At 36.7% G+C, this 15610-nt stretch overlaps 2 protein-coding genes across 5 annotated transcripts; both read right to left on the reverse strand.

Moving 5' to 3' along the window:
• Window positions 1-762: 762 nt before the first annotated feature.
• sstr2a (somatostatin receptor 2a) lies at window positions 763-8006 on the reverse strand. 4 transcript variants are annotated; one of them, XM_027159135.2, is made up of 3 exons: window positions 7989-8006; window positions 5233-5354; window positions 763-4128 (listed from the first exon to the last, which is right to left on the reverse strand). In XM_027159135.2, exon 3 carries the CDS (start codon window positions 4065-4067, stop codon window positions 2916-2918), a length of 1152 nt encoding a protein of 383 aa, XP_027014936.2. In that variant the 5' UTR covers window positions 4068-4128; window positions 5233-5354; window positions 7989-8006; the 3' UTR covers window positions 763-2915. The 4 variants fall into 4 exon arrangements, with proteins under 4 accessions (XP_027014936.2, XP_027014937.2, XP_047673792.1 ...); XM_027159136.2 differs by lacking the exon at window positions 7989-8006 and adding an exon at window positions 6202-6335; XM_047817836.1 differs by lacking the exon at window positions 7989-8006 and adding an exon at window positions 5929-6179.
• An 876-nt stretch (window positions 8007-8882) lies between these two features.
• On the reverse strand, window positions 8883-11248 carry LOC113650607 (somatostatin receptor type 5). The gene has a single exon (XM_027159027.2). The coding sequence runs from the start codon at window positions 10823-10825 to the stop codon at window positions 9782-9784; it is 1044 nt and encodes a 347-aa protein (XP_027014828.1). The 5' UTR covers window positions 10826-11248; the 3' UTR covers window positions 8883-9781.
• Between the last annotated feature and the right edge of the window lie 4362 nt (window positions 11249-15610).

Raw genomic sequence — 15610 nt, forward strand, 5'->3', positions numbered from 1 at the left:
TTTACTGTTTTCTTTAATAGAAGTAGCTAGCGAGACTATTTTGGTTCTAGTTTTTCACAAAACCTGTATGAGAAACATAAATAAATGTACACAGTGGTCTTTGCAGAGTCTTTTAATTTGTTAAATTGCCATAAAAGGGATCTCTATTATTAAGCCAGATAATGCCAGACCTGTGAAATAATAAATTTTTTAGTAAGGAGCACCACATACTAAAAGCATCTCTGGAACACACACATACATAGACCAAATGCCTAGTGAAGTCTCATACACAACCTGCTATTCCCCAGACTGTAATTTACTGTTTATGGTCAAATGTATGTCTGACTATCACACCCATATGTGCTTCTTTCCAAAATTGTTGACACAAAGTCAGAAGCACGTGTTGTAGTTTAATAATTATACTGAAATTGACCTGGAAATAAAAGGCCCAAACCTGTTTTCAAAGAAAATTTGGAAGAACTCAAGTGGCCTACACAGAGACCTGACCTTAACCCCACTCAAAAACTTTTGGATGAACTGGACTGCACCGTAGGCCTCTTACCCAACATTATTCAGTGTCTACTGTGTCCAGTTTTATAAGTAAATAGGGAGCTGGAATGGAATCATATAGTTTATGAACTGTAGGGAATGCAAACATGTGACAACTACTAACACTAATGAGTCATTTCAAAGGCAAATTCCTAATGATCTCCAGCAATATTAGCCTGTGGCAATGACACCTTCAGTATGATTCTACTTTGAAAAAAAAACCAACAACAATGATTTGTTCGAGCCACTCGCAAATGCATGTTTAATGTTCCTCAGTTATAGCAGAGTTTTGATTACATTTGCAATTTAGCAGCTTTTAGATATCTGAAAGTCAAATATACAGCACATATACACACAGTTCTTTGTAAAATTCATAAGCTGTCTGAATACACTTGCTTGTTTAAACACAAAGCATTTATTTTTATAAATTACTTATAACTCGAGTGTGTTTTAATATAATAAGCAGTCCTTGTTAAACATGTTTACAGTGCATTGGAAGTTGTCTGGTGCTATAAGGTTTTACCAAAGGATACAGTGTAATAGGAGAATCTATTACAACGCCATACTTTATACAAAAAAAGTTCTTCAACCGACTCGGCCAAATGTTCTTTCTATCCCTTAAGGTTACTGGGCAGTAAGATGTAGACAGTTTGAGCATCTTTCACTCCATTTTCTAATCCATCTACTAATTCAGTTTGTCCATATTTTTTGTATGGTTGTCATCATATTTAGGTTATTCCAAGACAGAAGATAAATTAATGAATTTCTTAGACTATTGTTTTTCAATTGTTTTTCTCTTCTTACATTTTTAAATGAAGTATTTTTTTAAACCTCTCATTCAGGCTGCCAATATAAACACTTGTATCTACTACATTTTGCAACATACATACCTTCTCTGGCCAGTTTAACAATTACATGGAATAGCTGGACTACCTCTGGGACACAAACCTGTGTTTCCTATTCTATACCACACAATATTACATTGCTAACTTTATATAGTAAAAGTAAATTCTTCCTTTCTACATTTCTTTTTAAGTTTTTATAGAATTTAATTTATGTCTATGTACTATTTACAGATAAACAAACACTATGTAGATTAACAGGCTTAAGATATTTATACAATCACACATACAAATGTAATGCTTGTATAATATATAAGATGTATGATTTAGATATCTGCACATTATTTTTCAGGCATGGTAATGTATTATTGTTAATATATTTTGGTTGACCACAGCATCCAGCTATTTGTGAGCATTTGATCTTCTTTAGAATTCATGTCTAAATTCTTTTAACTGGTATCAGTGTCTTAAGTGGAAATTACATATCCAGTTATCCTTAACAATCTGTCATTTCAGCTTATCTGTGGTCCATTCAGATACATATTTGGACATATATTTTACTGATGGGATTTTCTCTCAAATATTGCAGCCGAGGACTGATAAAGTATACCCCTTAAATTGCCCCCCCCCAAAAAAAAAATATTCTTAATTCTTCTGTCCATTTCTTTTTCTGTATAACTATTCACCCAAATATAAATTAATTTCTTTTTTATTCTCTAATTCAGTAAGCAATGCCTAAGTAAATAGCACAGCAGCATCCAGACAGCTGCATTTAGAATGACTGCAAGATGTTTTTAAAGTAAATAAATTTAGTATTTATATAACTGAATGTCACAACGATGTGGTGTCAGAAAAAAATATTTCCTATCTGATATGCAAATGAAAAACTCCTTGAAAAAAATGTATTTTGCCCAAGGCTGTTTAACTATTGCATTCTTTACATTTTAATTAGGTCTGTCATTTGCTGGTGCTCTTTGCCTAATGTTTGCTATAATCAGCTCAGTAATATAATATTCAAAGATGTGTAATTCTCAGGTAAAGACCTCAGGTATTCACCTTTCGTTTAACAATGGTTAACGAAAGTATTCTTTATTTTACTTCTATTGTCCTTCTAGAGTATTAACATTATAACAGAGGGTTTTTGCAAGTCAACATTTTTTCTCTTGAGAGTTCATCTCTGTTTACCTTATCAGGACAAAATAATTTATTCATTAATAGATATGAACAAAGAGCAACAGTTATGGCTATTGCTCATAGAATCACAACACAAACAAATGTGGTTGAGTGTCATTCTTAATATGCCTTTATGTTTGTGGTCTGTCTTTGCTGGATCCTGGTTTTCTTAAAATATGTATAAAGATGTTTCCAAAGAAGAATAGTATTTAGTAGGACATAAAATGAAACAAGTAAAAAAGTTACCTCTGAATTAACCAATCCTGTACAATTTATTGGGTCCCCTAAATGTGTTCAAAATCAGGCAAAGTGGACTCCTTTAAGTAGTACTGGTTATCTTTTTGTAAATCCAGATTTCCTAGATGGCCATTCCTAGATGCTTGTCTGAAGATCGCCATTAAGTAGGGCAGCATTTTGTGTCTCTGTGATGATATCATTGACCATCCGTGTCCTGTCCTGCCGGCTGTCACTACGCTCAATTTCATCCAGGCCTCCCACCCTCTTGAGGCAAAGAACATTCTGAAAGCTCTTCTTGAAGTTATCTGACAAGAATGCATAGAGAATGGGGTTGGCACAGCTGTTAGCATATCCCAGTACTACTACAAAATCAAAAGTGCTCTTCAGCACTGGTGTAGGGATGAGTGTGCCTGTCACAGATGCCACATTAAACATGTAGAATGGTAACCAGCAGAGCACAAACACAACTACCACAATGGATACCATGCGTGTCACTTTGCGCTCAGAGCGCTTTCGCTTGCTGGAGCAAACTCTCACACCTGAGGACTTTACCTTGATTACGATGAGCAGGTAGCACAGGCAAATAACAATAAGTGGCAGAAAGAAGCCCAAGAAAAACGTATAGAAGATGAAGGTAGTGTAGTAGGTATTTTGAGGTTCTGGCCACAGCATAGTACATGTCCGTGCCTCATTCTTATTAGTGTTCAGGCCACTAAAAATCATAATGGGCAAATTAACCAGCAGTGACACCCCCCACATGGCAAGGCTGATGCTTTTGGCCACTCTTGGCTTGCGCCATTTAGTAGACTTGATTGGATGTACCACAGCAAGATACCGGTCAATGCTCATCACGGTCAGGAAGAAAATGCTGGTGAACTGGTTCAGTGAATCCATGGTAAGGACAATACGGCAAATGGCAGCGCCAAAAGGCCAGTGAAGCAATGCTAGCTGAATTGCAATAAAGGGCAAGCTAATCATACACAGAACATCTGCAACAGCCAGGTTAAGAATATAAATGTTGGTGACAGTCTTCATCTTAGCATACCGAAGGATCACATACATGACCAATGCATTTCCACAGAGTCCAACAGCACACACCACAAAGTACACAAAGGTGATAACCACAGAGCTTGTCCGGTCAAAGGCATGGTGAGTGGTGTTGTTAAAAAAATCCTCTGGGTTAAAGTTAGACTCATTTACTGGGAAGAAGCTGTCATAAAGAAGGGGCTCAAGAAAGGAGAGGTTAGGAGGAGCAGGGAGTAATGTCCATGACTCCATTTTTACCATGGGTCTGTTTAGAAGAGCTTTTTTCTTCTATGATAAAGAAGTCCATACCATCATGTCAAACCTATACAGGTGGAGGAAAAAAAATGAGTAAATAATAAAAAAAAAATGTACATAATTATAATATAAAAATTACACAATAATTGTTAACTGCCACCACAGAATCTTTATTTGAAATGTGCTGACGAGGTGTTTGTGTGTGTATGTGTGTGTGTGTGGGGGGGGGGGGGTTCGGGGCTGTCGGCCGGGGCTGTCACTCTTCATTTGGTTGTTATGACCTTATTATAACCAAATACAAAGAGCAATGTTTTAAAGAAACTTTAAATATTACTTTTGGCCACTAAACAAAGGAAAAAAGATAAGGATTGATCACTATTCAAAAACATGTTCTAAATGATTAAATAGTCATGGCACCTACAGATGGCAGAGTAACTTGATACTTTGGACAAGTAGGACTTTACCCAGTGTGTTTGATCTCTGATCGAAGCTTGTCTACAGTGCTGTGTCAAATGTTGGTTTAATTGATCTACATTGAGCAAACCAGTCACAGTGCCCTGAGAAATGCTTTTATGTGAATGCGTGGCAAAAACTGCTGATGTCGAATAAAGTCTCAACCACCTTTTAGATGCTGACACATATTGTTTAGTTATAAAGCATCACTTGTACATTTGAAATGTTAAATCACAAAGTAAGGGCACGAGTATACAAGAGAAACTACTGTAAATAATCAAGTGTTCAGATTGACTCAGCTGCGTCTGACAATAGTTTGTCTATATGGTCAATTAACAAGAGTTTAATTTTTTTAAAAATTATAAAAAAAAGGAGACAATGCATTTCATCTTGAGATCTTAAAAGCCCTCGACACTGTTTCTGTTCCTCCTCTTATCAGCATTCCATTAATTTCTGTTAAATTAGTTGTTTTTTTGCTATACCTTTTGTAGGTTTGCTCTAACAAGTTGTTGTGTAAATATATCTTACTAATCATATGATAAATGTTCGCAATGAACTACAGTAAATGAAGCTTGTCCATGTTGTTCAAGGTAATTAATTCTGTTATCGTTTCTGAAATCTTAATCATCCTTAAGATATCTATCTATCTATCTATCTATCTATCTATCTATCTATCTATCTATCTATCTCCGTCCTTTATATATATATAGAAGTTTACCTTTGACGCAGTAGATCTTTAAGATCCTCATTCATCATAAAGCATCACTCCGATTCTTCGGCCATTCAGTTGTTCTGTTGTCCGTGGATTTAGGATGACTTTTCCCTACCGATCATTAATCACTGTAGAAAACAGTTACGGATATTTTTTGTTGGTTCAACAATTTGTTTAGGGAAGAAGGATCAAATAAAATTCCTGGGCTTGTGCTGAACAGCAGCATTCAAACTACCTAGTACACACGCACACACACACGCGCGCACACACACACACACACACACGCACACACACACACACACACGCGCGCACACACACACACGCGCGCACACACACATACACGCGCGCGCGCGCACACACACACACACAAAACCGCCTCGCGCTCGCTTGAGTGACGCGTAAGAACACCGAGCGACTTGTACTGTGTGCGCGCTGCAGCTCTGCGTTCCGCGTGCAGATGGCGCTGTCACACTTAAAACCCCCCAATATACGGAGACTGCTGCAGGTTAATAAAGTCTAAAATGCTTCAATCTGCGCCAATATCAGGCGCCTAAATTCATTCATTCATTCATTCATTCATATCTCAGGCAGGATACACCCTGGACGAAGTGCCAAGCCATCGCAGGGCACACACACACACACACTCTCATTCACTCACGCAAACACACTACGGACAATTTCCAGAGATGCCAATCAACGTACCATGCATGTCTTTGGACCGGGGGAGGAAACCGGAGTACCCGGAGGAAACCCCTGAGGCACGGGGAGGCTCCACAAGGTGGAGGCGGGAATCGAACCCCCAACCCTGGAGGTGTGAGGCGAACGTGCTAACCACTAAGCCACCGTGTCCCCCGACGCAATCTCAGTGGTCAATTTTACATTATAGTACTTTTAAGGTATTTTCGACTAATCGTGATTAAAGGTAAACTGTAGAACAACAAATAAACATGAAATGCTGATCTAAAGCAGGAATACCCTTAGGGAGAGAATACTGGAACCAACATTCTCTATGGTAGAGTGTCACGAACGCGGGATGGAACAGACCCAAAAACAGCGTTTAATAACAAAAGAACACGGACTAGAGACAGGACAAGACAACAGTAGATTCCGCGCTGCCCAAGGCAACGCGGCACAGTTATATAGACAAGGTGATCACAATAGGAAACAGGTGTGTGGAAACGAGAGGAGCAGACAAGGGCGGGGCAGACACGTGACGAAGAACATAAACACATGCACGTGGCCAAAGTCCGGGCTGAGTCCTTACACATAGACTGTAAAAAATCATGTAATGTAACAGCAACAACAACAACAACAACAACAACAACAACAACAATAACAACAGTTGTAATCTCATTACAATGGGTACGGAAATTACAAGATGCACTTTATTAATAATCTGTTTAAAATATATCATTATAAAATGCTGAGTTGAACAATAGTTGTAGATAAATCTTTTAAAGAGAGAACCACAACTACAACTATTTTTTTCAAGTGTTTTATAATGTTATATAGTGTGTTTAAATAGATTAACAATTAAATGCATTTTATAATTCTGTACCAATTTTAGTGAGATTTCAGTGTTTTTTGTTTAATGATATATATATATATATATATGTATATATATATATATATATATATATATATATATATACATATATATATATATATACACATACGTATATATATGTATCTTAATTCTGATTTGAACCCATTATTTGAAACACTGATAAAAAAAAAAGAAGGGAAAACTACAGAGGCAGAAATACCAGCTTTGTTTGTGATTTCTGGCTTGACAGTTCTCATCAGTCCAGTTCTTAATTGGGCTCATAATTGGGCTCTAATGTGGAATGATGTCCACAAGAAAAGATTCGATATTTCGTCAAGTGAACTGATCGTTTTTATCAAAACTTGGTTTCGAACTTTGAATTTTTGAAGTATGTACATTATCATCATTGTTTATACTTTTTTTTTTTTAGCATAGAGGCCACCTAACATAAAATAACTTTATATTACAGGTTAGTTTGTTTTGGACTTTTAGTAGAGGACTTTTATTTGTCAAATATATATTATAACACACTGAAACCCCAGATGTTTTTTTTTTTTGTTTTGTTTTGTTTTTTTTTACAACTTATACACAGCTTATGGGGTCTGTAGGTGCCTAAATAGAAAATTTCACTATATTTAAAAGCCGTTTAAAGATGATTTGCTTTTATTTGATATAATTTTAAATCATGCCTTCTCTCCAAGCTGGCATCTGAAGCTTTTCAAGGACCAGAACTAAAAAAAAAAAACAGTTTGAAATGTCACTCAATAAAACAGGATGTGACTTAACTGGAGTGGCATATAATGCAGAAATTTACTAAACTTAACAGCACATACACTGAACCCCCTTGTTTATTAAACTTCTCAAATAAATGATGAATGTCCTTAATCCATTTCTTGCACTACACTGGTGATCCATTCCACCAAGGAAAAAGTAATCAACTTATCATGCATTTTCAACCAATGTAAAATATGAATTACTGTATTGACTCAAATCTGTTATAAAGTTAGTTAGAGTATAGAGTTTTATGATTCTGTGTTTAGCTGCCTGTGAGCGGGGCGACAGGAACAGATAACACTCTCTCACTCACTTTCTACCGCTTATCCGAGCTACCTCAGATCACGGGGAGCCTGTGCCAATCTCAGGCATCATTGGGCATCACCCTGGACAGAGCACACACACACTACAGACAATTTTCCAGAGATGCCAATCAACCTACCATGCATGTCTTTGGACCGGGGGAGGAAACCGGAGTACCCAGAGAAAACCCCCGAGGCACGGGGAGAACATGCAAACTCCGCACACACGCCTGGTGGGAATCGAACCCCGACCCTGGAGGTGTGAGGCAAACGTGCTAACCACTAAGCCACCGTGCCCCCAACAGATAACACAGTTAGTACATTTTTTGATAGTCAAAAACTGTATAAAATGCAGCAATAAATTTATAAGATTAAAATCTATTAAGCTTGGTAAAAAACAAAAAACATAAATACTTAAATAAGTATACAAATTTCTGAAGCCCTGAGTGTCTACATTCATATGAGCCATTAACTTCTATCGTCAAGTGTGACATCACATATAAATACAATAATGAACTTGGTCAAACTTTTGGTAAAAATAGAATAATAAAAAAAATTAATAATCTTGTATGGTCTGACATATTACTGACATATAACATATTACTTTTATTTCCATTAAAAAGATTTGCAAATAGGCTGATATTTTTATTGTATGCCTCATGGGACAGGAATACATGGAAACTAAACTAACTAAGCTTATTAAAAATTCATGTATATTGAATATTCTTAATCCTGAAAAAAAGAAAAAAAACCATCATTATGTATTATTACTCAGCAGCATATAGAGCATAATATTTTCTACCGCTTATCTGAACTTCTCGGGTCACAGGGAGCCTGTACGTCATCGTGCATCAAGGCAGGATACACCCTGGACGGAGTGCCAACCCATTATTATTATTATTATTATTATTATTATTATTATTATTATTATTATTATTATCATTATCATTATTATTATTATTATTATTATTAGTAGTAGTAGTAGTAGTAGTATTTATTTATTTATTATACTTTGGGGACACACACACAGACAATTCATTCCAATTACATTTTATTTGTTTACCACTTTTAACAATAGTCATTATCTACAGTGACCATTTTCAACTTATTACTGGCTACATAATAGCAAAATCACAGCTAGACAATGTTTACATTAGTATTGAAAGCTATACCACACATGCTAATTTCAATGTATAAAAAATTTCTATAAAATAACACAAAAGACAAATACAATGAACAGAATGAAATATAAAACAGAGAATAATGTAAATCATGTTTCCTTTTCAAACAATGAAAAATTAACATAGAGTCACTTATATGAAGTCATACCCTGTGCAGAAATATTGAGCTAATCTACCATAGCATGGTAAAATGAAGCATGTCAGTGTTTCCCAGGACGTCTAATCCATTAACAGTCTCTAAATGAATTCCTTATGTCTCACATTCTTCATTCATGTCAAATGTTGTAACAAACATTCCAGCTTGTAGTGTTCATTCCCAGTTGAGTGCCATGGCCACAGCGACATCATTCTTATATCCACAGTGGGCTAAGAATCACTCATATATGGGGTCCGGACATTAACAGGGCAAATGAATTACATAATCCTCATGACATTCCATCCAAGGAGAGAGGCACAACACAAACATTCTCTCAACTCATTTGTTTAATTTGCATCCCAGCTGGTTGTCATTGTGTTCTCCAACAAGCCAGCTAGATTTCTTTATTCCCCACTTGTCAGAATTATCAGTCTGTCATAAAATTGTTTTTTTCAAAAGATTTAGACACAACTACATTTTATTATGATGAGATTAGTATAATATCTAATGATTATCCAATATGAAAATGAAGCATGGTACATTTAAAAGATGTTAAACATATAAATCTTACAACATATAAATTTTTTTACAAACCACTGAAATATAGATTTTGAAATTAAGTTAGCACACTTACATCTTGCCCAGTTGTGTAATGCAGGTCATAGGCCTCTGTATCTCTGTTGCAGTGCATCCTGGAATGGTTAATGCGGGGGCAGAGTAAAGTGTGAAAATACCTGCAGAAGGTCTCTGATAGGCAAGCATACAGGATGGGGTTAGCACAGCTCCATGAATAGGACAAAAGCACTGCAATCTCAAAGCCACGTGCAAAAGTGAGTGTCACATTTGTACCATACAATGAGCAGAAGTTGACGACATAGAAAGGTAGCCAGCATATTCCGAAAACCATAACCACAGCTACCACCATCTTGGTAACCTGCTTCTCAAATCTCTGGCTCTCCTCTGAGGAGGAACACCTACTGTCATATTGCCTGGAATTCCTTAGAGTCACTACCAAAGTTGTGTAGAAAATTATCATCACCATGAAGGGTAGAACAAAGCCCAGTACAAAAGTGTATGTGAGGAAAGTCATCCACCATTTCCCCACAAACATGTCGGCCATACACAAGCCATACTGCACAGTGAAGTGGAGAGCCATGGGCAAGACAGAAATCAAGGAGAAAAGCCAAAGAAATGCAGAGATTATTTTTGCCCGCTTTGGAGTTCTCCAGCGTGCAAAGCGAAGAGGGTCTACTAGGGCCATGTAGCGGTCCACACTCATTACTGTGAGGCAGAACACGCTGGTAAATTGGTTGATTCCATCTAGCACCATGACAAGTTTGCAGGCCACATCACCAAAAATCCATTGGTTCTGGAAGTTCTGAAAAGCCACAAATGGGAGCCCAACCATAAATAGTCCATCTGCCAAAGCCAGGTTGAAAATATACACAGTTGTGGCAGATGCCATTTTATCCAGCTTGAGGATGGCAATGATGACCAAAGAGTTTCCTCCCAATCCTGTGATGCATACAGCTAGGTGTAGGATAGCCATGGTCACACTGAAGCCATCAATGCTCTGTGGAAAACTAGGAAACGTCTTACTGTTTAAGTCCACAGCTGTGTTATTGCCCACAAACATTTGTAAAACCTCTGATGTTGTCATGCTGCATGGAAATTCCAGTATTAATGAAGGTCAATTATTTTAAAAAGATAAAAGTTCTAAGTACAAATTATTACATTTATTTAGGCTATATCTTTGAAGTAAAAATCTTTTTCTACACTGAAAGTAGCTGAAAAAAGTGCAACAATCCTTCAGAATACAGTAAGTAGTGGGTGTTCGACCCTCCTGTCGAGTTCTTATATAGCTCTCCAGCGGTGTTCACGGGGTGCTCATGTATCTCTGTTTGTGTGCGTGTGTGTGTGTGTGTGTGTTTCTGTGTGTGAATGTGAAAACGTCTTAGAAAAGTGAGGTAGTGACAGCTTTATTCCATCTGGGCTGTTTATCTGAAAAGCTGTGCTGGCTCACTCCAATCTGCTGTCATGTAGTTTCCAGGGTGCCATCTGTTACACTACTTTTGTTGTCATAACTAAATATTCACTTCTGAAAAGTACTCTCTAGTCCCCTTTTTTCAAATACCCCCCTCCACTGCCGTTCTTTCTCTCCTCTTCCTTCCTCCCTCCACCCCTCTTTCCATTTTTCCTCGCTGGTCAGTGGGGGGTCAATCAGTGAGGACCGACCCCCAGCTTCCTCTCAGGGCCACGCAACCTCCAGACATAGCACAGGACCAGAGTTAATGACACTCCGGACTTTCACCCTCTGTTTCTTATTTTTTCATCTACTATTTTTTTATGTTTTCCAATCTGTCAAACTGCTCACTGATTCTTTTTTCTGGTGGTCTGGAGAGCATTTATCACTGGGAGGAGTTGCAGAAAACTATGGCAGGAGATAAAAGGAGGTGAATGGTGAATGATTACCTTAGAGCTGTTCCCCCTCAGACACGCATTGCTGGAATACCTGAAATATAGAAAAACACAAAGACAAAACAGACAAAACTAAAGAGAAACAATATAATAATAAATGTTTTCAACAAAGTCTCTTAGACCTAGATTATGGACATTGAGATTCTCAGATTTCCATTCTTTGTAGGATAGACCACACATTTGATTTTTAATACAGAATAGCAACCTAAAGGGATATTTGTACAATTGATAGTACAATTGACATAAATAAAAAGGATAGCAATGGGAATTTATCAGACATTCAGAATCTGAGTGAATCCGGAAGTTTTTTCACATAGCTAGAAATGAAAACCAAACTGAGGGTCACTTTTTAATTGACAATAAATGAGATCAGTAATTGGTGGTTGGGATTCAACACTATTAACCACACAACCCTGTTATGCTAATGTTGTCCTAACATGAAGAACAAAATTTAAAAAGGCTGTTAATATAGTCAGTGGCATATTTTTAGGTCCCCATTCAAAATCTTAATTAATTAAATTACATTTTATTTGTGTACCACTTTTAAACAATAAACACAAAATGACTTTACTCAAATATAGAAATTCAGGATATAAATATAAAATATATACCTATTGAGGAGATGAACTTTCTGAGATGATAGATATGCAGGGATCTTGACAGGAATCAGACTCAAAATGGAGACACTGGATAGCGTGATTATACATGATGTTATTTCTATAACTGTGTATGTGGTCAAAACTGTTCATATCATTGCAGTCCAAACCCATCTTTGTAGTTTTTCTAAGTGGTACTATTGACGGTACTGTATCTCCAGGCTCAGTAGCAATAACGTCATCATCAGTAGCAATGAGTAGTTTCAACAACCCGGAGATAGGGCATCAGAATGAATCAGGCAGGAAAGAAACAGGCAGGACAGGAACAGACCGGAAGAGCAGAAGGGGTCGTGATCACAGGTATCTCAGGAATAGCAAGTTTAGCTTATCAGAGTGAGAGTGAGACAGAGTGAGAGCAACAGAAATATATTATTATAGATATTATTAGGTATAGTTATAGTCACCTAATGTTTGAAGACAATATACAATGTGTGCAAACTGCAAGCAGGGACTCAAGCAAGAGTGACATAAGTGTACACTTAGATATAAAGCAACTAACCAAACTGTGCGAACATGATAGGGTGTTGGGGACAGCAGTTGGTGGACAACATCCAAACTTCCCAGTTCACAAAAATAGTATGCCTACAAAGAAGAAAATTAATTCAGAAAAGTCTTTATCAAACAAATATGTTGTCAGCCTAGACTTAAACAACTTAAACAATGACACTCTGTCTGAATCCTCAACACTAATTGAATGGCTATTCCAGAACTGCAGAGGAGCTTTGTATAAGCTTTGCCACCTATTTTAGCCTTCACTATTCGATGTACCAACAAATAACCTGCACCTTTTGCTCAAAGTAGTTGTGACTGTTCATAAAAAACAAGATTTCACTCGGGTACAGCAGGGCAAAACCTTTTACAGCTTTAGAAATTCAAATTTAAATTTGTTTATATAGCACATTTAATAAAGGATATTGTCTTAAAGCAGCTTTACAGAACACAAACCAGGTCCGTAGCCAACCTACTGAAAGGGGGGGTTCTTTTTTCAAAAAGTGGACCCTTTTGCAGTTTTTCTCCTCCTTTTGTATTTAATTATGAGATTCAAATACTTCATTTTGGTGACTGTTTATGTCTGCTGGTATCTTAACAAGCACGCTTTTTGATGCATCTAAATTATTTATTGCATTGTTGTCAAATTGCTTCCTCATGTACCACCTTTGTCAGTCCATACACAGTTCATAAGTTTAAAGACCACAATAACAACAGAATAGATTTAATGAGCTTTACTGAAGTTTTAATAATAATTATTTTCATCATCATTTCTTGACTCTCTGATTGAGTTCAGTTGAACGCAGGGAGGCACGTGCTGTTTCTTGTTTCCCATGTAAAGAGCAACTCGCATGGTGTATTTCATCTATTTTGACTTATTTAAGGGAAACTTTGAGACTGAAAAGTTTTAACAAGCTAACCTAAATAGAAAAGGAAATGAATGTTTATATAATTGTAATAGTAATTAGAACGGTACATTTCCTAAAGAAAATGTAAATGTGCTTGCACGTGGCAAGTTCCCCTCATTGTGCTGAGTGTTTTGATATGTCACATGGCCATGTTGTGCTAAATTTTTGATTTTGCTAATTTTGGGAGCGGGGCTACACGTGATGTCAGTTCCCCTCATCCTGCTGAGTGTTTTGATATATGACATGTCCATGTTGTACTAATTTTTTTTTGATTTCGCTTGAATTTTAGGAATTTCCCATTCATTTCTATGGGACTTTTTTGGCCGCTTTTTCGTCCGCTGTGCGAACATCGTTGGTTGGATCGCTTATAAAATACACCTCTCCTCAATGAGCCGGTCGATTTGACACCTCATTTATGGGTCTCGGACAAAAGCTGCAGGACAAGTTACGCGCCTTAAAAGTGTCCGGAAGAAGAAGAAGAAGAATAACTAGAACGGTACATTTCCTAAAGAAAATGTGAATGTGCTTGCACGTGACGTCAGTTCCCCTCATCGTGCTGAGTGTTTTGATATGTCACATGTCCATGTTGTGCTAAATTTTTGATTTCGCTTATTTTGGGGGCGGGGCTACACGTGACGTCAGTTCCCCTCATCGTGCTGAGTGTTTTATGTTGTGTAACTGAGATATGGCTTCTTTATATTGCAATATGGTTCGTAAGATGCACTACATGCTTGCTAGGGTATGGCTGCACAGTTACTATGGTTATATTTGCAGACTAGTTTCTCACCTGCAACAAAAGAGCACACCTGAAAATCCATTTATCTTTTCCTGAAACAAGCGCCATGAAGATCTTGAACTAAAGCATCAATCAGTGATTTTACTGGGGAAAAAATATAATCACGTTACGATAAGGATCATTAGTTCAAATCTAATGTATTAACTAACATTTACTAACCAAGAGCAATAAATTATTGTATTTAGGAATCTTTGTTAAAATAAAGTTTATTCTTTGTTCATGTTAGTTCACAGTATATTAACTACTTGGAAAAAATATAATCACATTACAATAAGGATCATGAACAAAATTAATAAATGCTGTAGAAGTGCAGTTCATTATTAGTTCATGTTAAGTAATGTGGTAACTAATGTCAACTAATGAACCTTTATAATAAAGTTTTAGAAAAAAAAAATACTGTCCAAGGGTGGATTCGAACCCCGAATCTCTGCATGCTAAACAGATTCGCTATCCACTAGGCCATCCAGGAACACGAGAAAGCCTTAGCGGTTTTATTAATTCACTAATCTGAAGAATTATTATATTACAGTCATTCTTATCATTCTTTGTGATTTACATGTCATATGTTTAAAAAATAATTATGTAATGAGCAGAGACAAAGAAAAAATGCGCTTAATTTGAATTTATAGGTGGCTCTTAAAAGAGCCGCTGCTGCTCTTAAAAGGACATTAGTTTAAACTGAAATAAACAAATTATAAAAACTACACTGATAGTTGAAAACAACAAAAAGTTATACAAATGGCAGAAACAACAACATATGTGACCGCCGTGCTGTCCAAGGCACGCCACCACTAGTTTTAAGCATTAAATACACGGTTAAATGTTATATTGTTTGAAAGCTTAGACTCTCGGGATTTTATTAAGCCCACATGCATAATATGCATAATATAAGCATAATATGATTTATAGCCATCATATTAATTTAATCCCAGTTGATAGTCACCTAGGCGAATAAAATAGATAGAACTAGGCGACGATAGTAAAGTTGTTTTTCTTACCTTCAAACGCTTCCATTTCTTCACTGGGGTAATACTTTCCAAAACAAATGCTTGTAAAAAAATCCCCAAGAGTCTAAGGAACTGGAATATGTAAGCCTTTTAATCCAAAACGCGTTTCGG

The sequence above is a fragment of the Tachysurus fulvidraco genome, chromosome 8 (genome assembly GCF_022655615.1).
Source record: "Tachysurus fulvidraco isolate hzauxx_2018 chromosome 8, HZAU_PFXX_2.0, whole genome shotgun sequence".
Classification (NCBI taxonomy): Eukaryota; Metazoa; Chordata; class Actinopteri; order Siluriformes; family Bagridae; genus Tachysurus; species Tachysurus fulvidraco.

Bases quoted from the DNA above. Each gene is read 5' to 3' on its own strand.
- sstr2a (XM_027159135.2), bottom strand. From the start codon at position 4,067: ATGGTAAAAATGGAGTCATGGACATTACTCCCTGCTCCTCCTAACCTC.
- LOC113650607 (XM_027159027.2), bottom strand. From the start codon at position 10,825: ATGACAACATCAGAGGTTTTACAAATGTTTGTGGGCAATAACACAGCT.